General features: G+C 41.1%; 1 protein-coding gene across 11 annotated transcripts in view; it reads right to left on the bottom strand.

Moving 5' to 3' along the window:
• arhgap28 (Rho GTPase activating protein 28) overlaps positions 1-13,858 on the bottom strand; it is a 54,830-nt gene that overhangs the window by 7,978 nt on the left and 32,994 nt on the right. For all 11 annotated transcript variants that reach the window (XM_030123258.1, XM_030123259.1, XM_030123257.1 and 8 more), the window contains 3 exons: positions 10,709-10,786; positions 7,157-7,313; positions 4,620-4,702 (listed from right to left, as the gene is read on the bottom strand). In XM_030123258.1, the coding sequence (XP_029979118.1) occupies positions 4,620-4,702; positions 7,157-7,313; positions 10,709-10,786 (318 nt within the window). The remainder of the gene's footprint in view (positions 1-4,619; positions 4,703-7,156; positions 7,314-10,708; positions 10,787-13,858) is intronic.

Below are 13,858 nucleotides of genomic sequence, written 5' to 3'. Positions count from 1 at the left end.
GTCCACTGGCGGATCCCAGGGCTCAGTTGTCTGGCTGGACTGTGCTGTAGGTGGGAAAACACTGCGGTCTGGTGACTGGCGTAGCTCACCCTCCATAGACATGGCCTGTGGTGGGTAAATGGCATCAACACTGTGCAACCAGCCCAGTGTAGTGTCCAACCCTACTTTCAAGATAACTCCTCAGTTTTGTTCGTGGAGCTATAGCTTGAATGACAGCTTCAACAACCTCTCCTGCATCATATCTTTTTCCATGCCCTTTTAATTTGTCTTTCCAGGCTAGTGTATGTTAATTTATCTTTTTGAATTGTTTCTCCAATTTGTCCAATTACTTTTAAATCTCTTTGGTACCATGGATGTACAAAATAAACATTGAGTAGCTTCAGGGGTTGCTTCTGTAGTCCTCAGAACAGAAACACCTTCTTTCTGCTCATCTGAATTACTGGGTGCGATTATATTTTCATCCACAGGGTGGTGCTCTTGCACTACTTGTTGGGGCAATGACACATTACTGTCATTATTTTTCTGTTTAACTTTGTCAGTTTTGTCATTTAATTCCAATAACAGGGACATTCCTTCATCTTCTCATGAAGTAACATCCTCTCTCTCTCTAAATAATGGAGAATATGTTTTCTCAGTTTATGAGGTGAGTCTTTATCATTTTTCTCCACAACTAAACAGAGCGCCGCACAGATATTCAAATCCGGTGCCCGCAGTGTCAGTAACTTTTCTTCTATCTCCTTCACAACATTTTCCCAGTCAGACAACATATGTTGTGCTTTGGACATGATAGATAACTACCTCCACTGCTTTGTTCAGAATACTGCAGTACGACGTCGGTTAGCAGTTAGCTGTTGCAGGGCTAGTCACGTGTAACTCGTCTTTCTTCAAGGTGAAAAACTCCAACCAGGTGGAAACACCAAGATTATGTTGCACCCTTAAAGAGACACAACTTCATCCTATTTCTGGCAACTTCATTACTCACAGTTCAGTATTATGCACTTCTGTTTTTTTGATATTTAGTAAATATCGGCAAAGTGTTGAGCAGATGTTCAATGTAAAAGCCACTATTCTCTTGGTTTCCCCTTGTGCATCATTGATGACATCATAAACTAGGATGAATTCCAACAATCTGACAATAGCAAAAACAAGAAAAATTCACAGAAAATGTCACAGATGAATGAAATGGAACTTACTCCAAATATTTCTAGGTCGCAACAACTGCTTCAGACAAGGAATTTTTTTCTATACTGGTCTTATTAGAACTTAGTACAGCATTCACTGTTGACCATCACATTCTCCTGCAATGATTGGAACAATCAATTGGTATTAAAGGAACTGCATTAATGGGGTTTAAATCATATCTAACAGATCCTTTTCAGTTTAAAGTTAACAAGTGGTGCCAGGCACAACAAACCCCGCCCCTTGCATGTATTGTAGCTTATTTTGGCATCAATGCAGCTAATGTCATCATGTCTATGTGTGTGCTGATGTCAGCAAAGACATGACAGCACGGACACATTTTGGCCATTATAAGTAAATGGGAAAAAAAAGATTTTAAAAATTCATAAAAAAATATTCACTTTGACCTACTTTTCCCAAACTGTAATCATATCTATTCTGGGTCACTGGCAATCTATAAACCCAATTTGGTATGAATTTAACCAATAGTTTTGCTGCTGAAGTGTTAATAAACAAACAAAGAAACAAACAAAACCAATAAGAATACCCCTTACCTCCCCTTCGGGAGCAGGGCAATAATGACTCTTCTCAGTGCACCACAGTCATGGAATTCCTCAGGGCTCGGTTCTTGGACCAGTACTCTTCACCTTATATATGTTTCCCTTAGTTAACTAAATAAGGAAACACTCCATCAATTTTCATTGTTACACTGATGATACCCAATTATACTTATCCATTAAACCTGATGAAGCCAATCAGCTAACTAATCTACAGGAGTGCATTAAAGATATTAAGAACTGGATGTCCAACAACTTAAACTAAACTCAGATAAAACTGAAGTGATTGCGCTTGGCCCAAAAAATGTTAGGGATGCAGTGTCCAGCGAAGTGGTCATCATGTATGGCATTACCCTGGAGTCCAAAACCACCGTGAGGAATCTAGGCATTATTTTCAATTAGGATTTGTCATATAACTCACACATTAAACTTTTTCCATCTGTGAAATATTGTTAAAACCATGCATACATATTTTAACAGAGAATGATGCAGAAAATTAATCCATACATCCAGACTACATTATTGTAATTGGCTTTTCTCAGGCTGTCTCAAAAAGTCTTTAACCGCCTAAGGCTCAGGAAATGTCAGCAAAGTACAAGCTTTTTTTGTTTGTATTAAATACATGCCTATATTGGAAACATCATGATGCAACAGTTTTTTCAGATGCAGTTTTTAATTTTTTTATGGAATGTCCTTTGTGGTGGACAGTTTTCTTTTCTTTTTTTTTGTATAAAAGTTGTGAAACTCTTGTCCACAAATGTGGACAGAAAACCCATAGCTGGGTCTGAGGAGGTTAAAGACCCTTCAGTTAATCCTGAATGCTGCTGCCTTACCATATTTGTCCTGTGTTGGCTTCTCTGCACTGGCTCCCTGTAAAAGCCAGGATAGACTTTAAAATACTCCTCCTCACTTACAAAGGCCTTCATGTCCAGGTACCTACATACACTATATTGCCAAAAGTATTGGCTCACCCATCCAAATAATCAGAATCAGGTGTTCCAATCACTTCCATGGCCACAGGTCATCAAATCAAGCACCTAGGCATGCAGACTGCTTTTACAAACATTTGTGACAAAATGGGTCGCTCTCAGGAGCTCAGTGAATTCCAGCGTGGAACTGTGATAGGATGCCACCTGTGCAACAAATCCAGTCGTGAAATTTCCTGGCTCCTAAATATTCCACAGTCAACTGTCAGCTGTATTATAAGAAAGTGGAAGTGTTTGGGAACGACAGCAACTCAGCCACACAGTGGTAGGCCACGTAAACTGACGGAGCGGGGTCAGCGGATGCTGAGGCGCAGAGTGCGAAGAGGTCGCTAACTTTCTGCAGAGTCAATGGTACAGACCTCCAAACTTCATGTGGCCTTCAGATTAGCTCAAGAACAGTGCACAGAGAGCTTCATGGAATGGGTTTCTGTGGCCGAGCAGCTGCATCCAAGCCATACATCACCAAGTGCAATGCAAAGTGCCGGATGCAGTGGTGTAAAGCACGCCGCCACTGGACTCTAGAGCAGTGGAGGAGCCTTCTCTGGAGTGACCAATCGTGCTTCTCCATCTGGTAATCTGATGGACGGGTCTGGGTTTGGCGGTCGTCAGGAGAACGATACTTGTCGGACCGCATTGTGCCAAGTGTAAAGTTTGGTGGGGGGGGATTGTTCGGACTTTTCAAAATTTTAGCCCTCCGAAAAGGCTGGACAGGCAGCACATAATGTTACAACTCGTGTTTATCCTTTTCTTGTTTAATTTATTTTTGTTTATCACAGGATTTTATCACAGGTCATAAACCTTTAAATAGAAACAGACACATAGAAATTCATAATTACAATGTACTCTTCACACATAAGACACAAAAAGCAAACAAAGTCATCTCTCTCTTTAAACCCATTTACTCAGTCTTAACTGCTTTGTCATGTCACCCAGAAGTCTTAACAGGGATTATGGTGTGGGGTTGTTTTTCAGGAGCTGGGCTGGGCCCCTTAGTTCCAGTGAAAGGAACTGGGAATGCTTCAGCAGACCAAGACATTTTGGACAATTCCACGCTCCCAACTTTGTGGGAACAGTTTGGAGCTGGCCCCTTCCTCTTCCAACACGACTGTGCACCAGTGCACAAAGCAAGGTCCATAAAGACATGGATGACAGAGTCTGGTGTGGATGAACTGGACTGGCCTGCACACAGTCCTGACCTCAACCCCATAGAACACCTTTGGATGAATTAGAGCGCAGACTGAGAGCCAGGCCTTCTGTCCAACATCAGTGTGGGACCTCACAAATGCGCTTCTGGAAGAATGGTCAAAAATTCCCATGAACACACTCCTAAACCTTGTGGACAGCCTTCCCAGAAGAGTTGAAGCTGTTATAGCTGCAAAGGGTGGACCGACATCATATTGAACCCCATAGATTAGGAATGGGATGGACCTGAAATTCATATGCGAGTCAAGGCAGGTGAGCAAATACTTCTGGCAATATAGTGTATCTGAAAGAGCTCTTGGTTCCATACAGTCCATCTAGAGCACTACACTGTCAAGATGTAAGATTACTGGAGGTTCGTAGAATCTCCAAAAGTAGGATGGGAGCTACAGCCTACAGCTATCAAGCTCCTCTATTGTGGAACCACCTCCCTCCCTCGGTCCAGCAGGCACCCTCTGTAGGTTTAAGAGGAGGAAGAAAACTGTAATTTCTGATGAAGCTTATAGTTAGGGTGGCTCAAGCTGCTCTTAGTTCTGCTGATACAGGCTTAGATTGCTGGGAGACTGGTCATGAAACTCTGAGCCGCCCTCTGGTCCTCCTCCTGTCTGACCTCCTCTCTGCTCCTCCATGCATATCATTGGTTATTAATAATGTTATAGGTGGTTAATGGTTGAAAATCTGTGATATGTTTACGTACTCTCAGTGTGTCTCTGTGTTCTTCTGGAAGCAGCAATGTCAACAACTGCAGAGCCTGAACCTGATGGACCAACGAGGAGAGACCTGTAGACACACAACAATGTGTATATCAGTGTGTTGTACATGTGCAGGTGTGTGTATTAACACACCCAGCAGTGAGTGGTAGGTGTTCAGGGCTCTTGGACCAATACTGTTTATCTTATACATGCTTCTTTTAGGCAACTTAATAAGGAAACACTCGATCAACTTTCATTGTTACACTGATGATGCCCAGTTATATTTATCTGTTAAACCTGATGAAACCAGTCAGCTAATTCAACTACAGGAGTGCAATAAAAAGATAAAACATTGGATGACCAACAACTCTCTGCTATTAAACTCAGACAAAAATGAAGTCATTGTAATTGGCCTAAAAATGTTAGGGATGCAGTGTCTAGTGAAGTGGTCACCATGAATGATGTTACCCTGGAGCCCAAAACCACTGTAAGGAATCTAGGCATTATTTTCCATCAGGATTTATCATTTAACTTGCACACTAAACTGCATTTTACCTGCGTAATATTGCTAAAATCAAGCATATTTTAACACAGAATGATGCAGAAAAATTAATCCATGCATTTATTATATCCAGACCAGGCTCAGCTATTGTGGAACCACCTCCTTGCCTCAGTTCGGGAAGCAGACATCTTCTCTATATTTAAGAGTGGACTTAAAACTTTCCTTATTGATGAATCTAATAATTAGGGTGGATCAGGCTGCTATAGGCTTAGACTGTTGGGAGGCCCATCATGATACACTGAGCTCTTCTCCTGTCTGACCTCCCCTCTGCTCCTCCTCTTCTCCACTATTTACGCCCTAGCAAATACATGTTACTGACTTGACTTCTTCCCTGGAGTCTCTGTGCTTTATTGCCTCACAGGCTTTCCCTGGATCACCTCTCGACCTGCTGCTGTGATCCTGCTTCTCTCCTGCCTTCATCATCATCACTCATTTATCCATATAGTTCTGGCAATGTTTATTATATAGTTACATACATGGAAGTGGTTTCTGTTATTAGTACTAACAGTTACAGTAGTAGTATATCCTCTGTTAATACTTGTATTTGTAGTAGTAGTATTAACAGTTATGGACATTTGTTCTAGCTATTGGTAATTATATTAGCACCAGTTGGTGACAATACCCTGCGGCCCTCACCGCAGGGTATTGTCATTGGTTCATCATCTGTCTGTCTCTCTGTCCGCCTGTGTAAGAGCCAAAGCATAATGGCTAATAGGAATTAATGTTTATAAATTTATTGTGTGAAGTTGCAAATTTCTGATTTTCTTTGTTGCGAACAACTTTGTACTTTGATGTGGTGCTCGTGGTTGATAACACCTCCCCAAGAAATACTTGGCTTATGGAAAAGATAATACAAACCTTACCAAACTCCAATGGTATAGTACGTGGGGTGAAGTTGAAGACCAAAACCAGCACATTGGAAAGACCCATACATAAACTGTGCCTGCTACAAGAAGCAGTGTAAAATCAAGAGGACCACAAAAGGAAAGGTGTGACACAAAAACAAAAAGGGACACTGATAACAATAGAAAAATAGTTTGTTGTTTTGTTTCATATTTTGTGTCAATAGAGAAATATGTTGTTTGTGTTACAACTGATTCGATTCTGTAGATGGCTCTTCATTTTGCTTTGTAATGTTTAACCCTGCTGTTTAACCATTAGGGGCCAGGTATGTAAGAGCCAAAGCATAATGGCTAATAGGAATTAATGTTTATAAATTTGTGTGAAGTTGCACATTTCTGATTTTCTTTGTTGCAATTTAATGCACCATCACTGTATGTGCGTCTTTTGACCTCTCTGCAGTAAGAAAAAGAGAGCTTACAGAGCTTGAGAGTATATAGTTTTTTTTCTACCGTCTGACATGATGTAAATTAGCCTTTTCTGTTTTAATAAATTTTTGGAACGGATTAAAGTCTAGTCATTCGCGTCAGAATACAACTCATACGTGATTTTTTTGGAACGAACGGAAGATCAATACAGCCTGTATGTGGAAAAACTTTGTCAGGCACCAGTAGTTGTCAACCAGGGAGGGGTGGGGCAGCAGATAATCAATGATAAGGAAACCCTGGCGTGGACTGAAGGCCAGGGGTGTTCAAGTCCAGGCACGTTATGTTTCACAGTTGTAGTGCAGTTTGCTGTGCCCCCCCCCCCCCCCCCCCCCCCCCCCCACACACACACACATAAAATCTCTTCCATCTTTACCCTCTCTCTTTAACCCCAACTGGTCAAGGCAGATGGCCATCCTCCAGGACTTGGGGTCTGCTCGAGGTTTCTGCCTGTTAAAAGGAACTTTTTCCTCACCAATGTCACCTTGTGTTTGCTCCTGGAGGATTCTGTTGGGTTTGTGGAAATTGGCTTAAGAGTCTGGTTTGGACCAGCTCTATATGTAAAATGTCATGAGGTAACTTTGATATGTGACACTATATAAATAAAATTGGATTGGACTGGATTGAATTTGTGCAGGTGTGTATATTAACTTACCCAGCAGTGTGCGGTAGGTGTTCAGGTGTGTGTGTGTCAGTAGAGCTGTGGGCAGTTCCCTGATGAAGAGTTTCAGCAGACCTGCAGCATCCACCTGTCTGACCTCAGACCAGTCGAACCCAGAGCCAGAACACCGATCCAGTTCTTTACGCAGGTGCTACCGACAGGTAAACAGACACTGTACAGTATGTGGAACAAACCAAGTCCAAACAGCGTTGACACTCAGGTTAAACCTGTTTGTATGTAATTGATGAACATGATTCAGTATAAAGACCTGGGGCCTCATGTATACAGACTTGCGTGGATTTCATACTGAAACCTGGTGTACGCCCAAATCCAGAAAAGTCCGAGCGCACAAAAAAATCCAGATGTATAAAATTGTGCATATGCCCGAATCCAAGTACACTTCCTTTATTCATCCCAATCAGCGTGGAATTGAGCGCATATGTTGGAGTACCTGACTCCTCCCTCTCCACGCCCACATTTAAATATGCAAATCAGTATAAACGGGGTCTGCTGGTGGGATTCCCTCTGGGATTCCCCTGTCTGCAGGATCAGATGTTGACGTCAAGGTGGACGCGAAGCGGAGGCCGAAACAGGCGGAAGGAGAAAAGAGACGAACTGAGACTGTTTGAGGAAAGAGTCCCCGATATTGTGACACTTTTCTTACAGGGCTGATGCGGATCACCCCCAAGATAAATATATATTTAGTATTTGTGTATCTCACACATTAGTTCATTCTACGGGTCATACAACAGCCTGATCACAGCCAAACTAGATAAAGGTTCATGTGTGATCATGTCAGGAAATCAAAGAGGAAATCAAAGACTTTGACTCATGTTTAATCACTCAAATTATTATTTTCCAACAATGAGACAGCAGACTGTCAGACCCAGTATCATCCTCCTGTCACAGAGGCTTCTGTTGACTCCCCAGCGTTAGCTGGTCCTCCGGTCCTACAGCCAGCTGCTGATGCCCGTCTGACCGACATGGGTCTGTACTGACCCGAGTCACAAGAGGACATCGTGAGGACAATCGGCGGAGTCAATGAGCAACTGGACCGACTACTAAATGTTCTCACAGACATGAACACTATATTTATCAACCAATGAATTTTGTGTCCTTGTCTCTTTATATGGTTGTTGCTGAATGTCCTCCTGGGCAGGATTGGCATTGATGGGTCCAGGGTCTGGTTGGTTCTGGTTCTGGTTCTGGTGGTGGATGTGCTGCTCTGACAGTAGGATGACGTGTCGGTGTTTTCACTGTTCTCCTGTGTATCTCCGATGTGTCCATCAATCGGAGGAATGACCTTTTTCACATTATTAACAGTTTCTCAGTGTCACCTCTAAGTGTCGCCAATGGTTCCAAAACACTAGAAACGTGCGTACGCCAGCTATGGAGTTGGCGTGAAGGAGCACACATTTCCACGGTCATTTCACTCTTTATACATCTGAATGTGAGCGTGGAAAAGGGTGTACACCAGGTTTTTGTGCGTACGCACGCTTTATACATGAGGCAGGTGAAGTAGGGCGTTGAACTTTTGCATTGTTGTTTTGCACAGTGCACATCAAGTTCATGAATTCAACCAATATCTCTGAACTGAGAACTGAAATGTCTGTGAAATCACCTTTGAATATGGCAGTGTCATCTGCAAAGAAAAATCCACAGACGTTCAGACCAGATCATTCAGTATATTCAGGTACAGAAACAGGTGGGCTTCATTTATTTCCAGATGGAAATTTACTTTTTCAATCAACCCAATAAAAAGAAAAAGAAAACTATTGAGAAAAAGGTAATCAGTCCATGAATCCTCAGACTGGGGTGTTGTAGACTCAGATGGACATGCAGGATCTTCTAAAACAATTTATTATTATCATTATTATTCTAAAACTCTTAGTCCTTCATCTTAATGATATTCATCATTCACTGCAAATGCTCTTCTGATTTGTCAGGGTGAGATGTAGAAGATGATATGGATTTTCCCTGATGTACTCCTCTGTCTTCAGTGAGACCAGCTTCCCTCCACAAACTGAACCAGGCTTTTCTCCAGTTTGTTTTTTCATAACATTCTGCCTGATGTTTCCTCCCCAGAAGATGGCAGCATAGAATAGAGCACTGGTTGTACTAACAGCTGCAGTAGTAGTACATCCACTGTTAATACCTGTATTTGCAGTTGCAGTATCAACAGTTCTGGATATTTCCTCTAGCTATTGGTAATTATACCATCACTGGCTGTTTTAGTTTTTAACAGTTGTAGTGCACTTTGCTGTGCATCCATGTGTGTCCCCCCCATCGCTCTCTCTTTTTCTTCCTTTACCCTCTCTCTTTAACCCCAACTGGTCAAGGCAGATGACCATCCTCCAAGAGCCGAGGTCTGCTCGATGTTTCTGCCTGTTACAAGGAAGTTTTTCCTCACTACTGTCACCAAGTGTTTGCTCCTGGAGAATTCTGTTGGGTTTCTGTAAATTGGCTTAAAAGTCTGGTTTAGACCAGCTCTAAATGTAAAGTGTGATGAGAAACCATTTGTTCTGATGTGAAGCTATATAGATAAATCTGATTGACTGATGGATACAACTGACTGGTAGAACACGAGCAGCATCTGAGGACAGACGTCAAAAGGCCTAAACCCCTTGATGTCAAATAGACTCTGTCCCTTTGTAGACTAAATCTGTATTCAGGAACCAGTCTGTTTTGTTGTCAAGATGCACATCAAGATATTTGTCCATCAGCTCTGCCTCAATGTCAACCAACATATGTGGAGTGGCTGAAGAGGGCTTTGGAAGTTCTGAATTACATCAACATGTCTTTGGTCTTTGAGGTGTTCAGTAGGAGGTTTTTTTGACCCCAGGTCCCTGTCCTCCCCTTCCTGTCCATGTCTGACACACAAAACTTTAACAAATGTCATCAGAATATTTTTGGCTGTGGCAGGACTCAGAGCTGTACTTATAGTCCACTGTGTACAATGTAAACAGGAAGGGAGCCAAGACAGACCCCTGTGGAACCCCAGCACTGCTCATTACTGTCCCAGATACACAGTTCACAGTCTGATGAACTGTGGTCTTCCTGTCAGGTGGTCTGTGAGCCAGGAAACAAAGGAGGGAACTACAGCCATCGCTTTGAGCTTGTCTCTGGGTATAAAGGGATGCATTGTATTGAATGCACTTAAAAAGTCCCAGAAGGACTGTTTTTCAGGTTGTGTATAAAAGATGAATGGAACATTGGAACAAAGAGTAAGGTCAATGTAGACAATTTTTGACTCAAGACCATTTTTGACATAAATGACAAACATTAACTTTGCTCTAGTGTCACCTATAGGTGCAGTACTGCAGGCGTTGGTATCTGAGTAATGTGTTCAACTTATAACCTGCGCAATTTTTACTGTGTGCTCACTTATGACAAAGGAAGATAAGAACAACTAGTCCAAAACCAACTTGTGGAGCTGTGTGTACTCTACTTGACTAATGAACTGGTTAAGACCATGGTTAGTAAGGGTGTGTGAGCCATGTGGAGGTTGAACTGTTGGATCTAATCGGTGTAAAGTGTGAACTGTACCTTTAGTCTGGCAGCTGATCCTGGTACTCTGAGAATCCCTTCAGTCTGTAAACCGGTCTGCTCTAAAACACACAACAACTACACACAGACACACAGTCACATAACACAACCATGGAAGATCATCATGTCATTAAATTACACAACGACAAGCAAGGCTGTGGGAAGTTGGGATGTGCAGGGTGCTGCAGCACCCCCCTCTGAATCACAGGACAAAACATTCCAAATGTATAAATCTAATTATTAAATAAAGCCACTGATGAATCAATAAAGAGCTTTGATCTGATTATTGTATGTTGGTTAGTATTCTAATATCAGTTTTAATTTAGGCCAAGGTTTGTCATTGTAGATTTAAGATTTCCTGGGTTAAGTGGGCATGACCCAGAAGAGACTGACGCACCTCCCACTGATGCACATGCAAGCAGACATTGTGGAATAGCTGGACATAAAAGAGATGGTGAAAACATTCATCAGTGTTTCCTCAGATCGCGAAAACACATTTGGAGCATCAACTTAAAGTACGTGCACCTAGTACAACAGTAAACCCAGAGTGCAATTTGTGAAAAACATAAAGGTGGAAATGCTTCTGAAAAGTTTATGAAAATAAATGACAGTAAGCAAGTAGTATGTGAAGAGCCTCCTTTTGACCAAATGAAAAAAACATGCATATAAACTGTAAATTGTGGAAAAACACCGTTATTTAGAGCATAATAAAATTTGACCAACAGTAACCCTTTCAGCACCATGGACAGCCCCACTCACACTCTTCTCACCTGTTGGGGGTAACACCGTCAGCGTCTAATTTGATCACTGTGTTCATCACACAAAAGAACAACCTAGTGTTTCTGTTGTCAATCAGCGAAGGACTTTTAATGAGAGAGGAACCAATTCATTTCCCGTCCAACATCAAATCACACTCAGACTGGGCATAAACAGGCCTAGGTCTACTTATCATCACCTCAGTTTGAAAAAAACGTATGTCTGTTATTTTCCTTGAATATTATTTATCAGTAGTCCACGCTCTTAAAGTAGTCTATATTATAAATCTTGCTTTCTGCAGCCAGTAGCCTACACAGCTGCCAGGTGTGTGTTAGCCTGTGCTTCGGATTATTGTCTACTTTGCGAGTGAACAGTTGTTGGTACTTGCTGCAGTATTGTGTAAATCTGGCTTTTCTATGAATGAGTCAGTGCTCAGTCAGTCACTCATTTGACTTATATTTTGTGTAGCCTGTGTTTTTTTTATTTATCTTACACAAGAAATATCGCATTAAGAGTCAAACAATGTATTTTCATCAATTGAAAAGCTGATTGATTTTGCATCACTGTTGGCATGATCTTTACAGCACCCCCCATTTGAAATGGGTTCCCACGGCTATGACGACAAGCAATGAATAATAAACGGACAGCTGATGCACGTATCTGTGTTTACAAAGGAGTCACATCTGAATATAATGAGAAAATACTGAAGATAAAGAAATAATCATACAAAAAAAATTAACTGAAGTAATTCATTAATCAAAAGCACTGATTTAGGGTTAATACAAGAGGCTTTTGCTTCTGGAACCTCGTGAAAACTTACTCTGGAGATTTTTCTGCACATTTCTACTTGTCATTCATTGTTAATATGTTGCATTGTAGGGACAACTATTATTTAACGTGTATTGTGTTCATGTTGATGGAAAACTGATTTCTGTTGTCCAGATCTTCACCAAACCATGAACTGACTAAGCCAGTTGGTGACTTTTAGACTTAGACTTAAACAAAATTTATTGATCCACAAGGGAAATTACTTGGTCACAATAGCTCAGTTGCATACAAAAACACTCTTGAAAAAATACTAGCAAAAAAGAAAATAAAAAGAAGAAAAGTGTGAAGAGATAAAAGCAATAAATTATATAAACAGAATACACTAATAAAGCAGAAAAAAAAAAGAAAACAAGATTTGCATATGTACAAATTTTATTTTACCACAATAGTTTCTAAACTCATTAATGTGTTGTTCATGCTGTCACTGTGTTCTCAATAAAAATGTTGGCGTAAGTGATTGCACCAAACTATAAGATACACTCCAAGTACTATGTCCATGTGTGTAAAAATCGGACCAATGGCCCTGTAGCTTACCGGCCAAATTAAAAGCTTTGGGAAATGTATCCAGCTGCCATTTATTCTCACCCAGTTCTGTGTATTTATTCTATTACAGAAATAGCCCATGTTTTGATCATATTCTAATCAGATCTGTAAAAAATTCAAATTCCAACTTGATATCATTGATTCTTACTGATTCAATCCACTTCCTATCTCTAATAACGGGAACATTTTTCAAAGTTGCACCAAATCCAGAATCAGATCCGCATCGAAATAATTTCAGTACCTTGTGTTGACATCATCATACAGAAGCTGTTTACCAAGTTTGAAGTCAATCAGAACTGGAGTTTGGGAGAAGATGATTAAAATGTTTTCCCCATAAGAGCCAATGTTAAATTTTCCGTAAGTTCCCGGATCCAGAAGAAGATCCTGATCAGCATGTGGACATTATGTTTTGGTCATCTCCCCATCAGGGCTGGACTGGAGACATTTACACTGGATATCATTTATATTTACTGAGTTATTGCATCCATCCACTTCCTATCTCTTATAATGGGGAAATTTTTCAAAGTCGCACCAAATCCAGAATCAGATCCAGATCGAAATAATTTCAATACCTTGTGTTGACCTCATCATAAAGAAGCTGTATACCAAGTTTGAAGTCAGTTGGAATTGTAGTTTTGGAGAAGAAGACGATTGAAATTTTTGTAACGGATGACAGACTACGACAGACGACGACGACAGACAACAGACGCCGCTGCTGACGGACGCCGCATGATGACAGTAGCTTACGGCCTGTTGGCCGGTAAGCTAAAAAAGCCTCCTGTACGTTCAGGTGGTCAGATAGTAGATCTCTGGGTGACTAATATTTCAGATGAGAGATAGACATAAAACACTCGGCTCCATTAAACAGATAAAAACCTGATGTCCTTGTTTTGTTACAGCAGCTGTTCACATCTAATTTGATCAGTTAGCCTCATGCTGACAAAGGTTAATGACGTTCATTTTGTCGTCTGTTAATGTAATTATACTTTTCTTTTTTCTTTTGTTCAGACAAGGTAAAGGTTT

This window comes from Sphaeramia orbicularis, chromosome 20, assembly GCF_902148855.1.
Source record: "Sphaeramia orbicularis chromosome 20, fSphaOr1.1, whole genome shotgun sequence".
Lineage (NCBI taxonomy): Eukaryota > Metazoa > Chordata > Actinopteri > Kurtiformes > Apogonidae > Sphaeramia > Sphaeramia orbicularis.
This window is presented reverse-complemented; position numbering and strand designations above follow the sequence as displayed.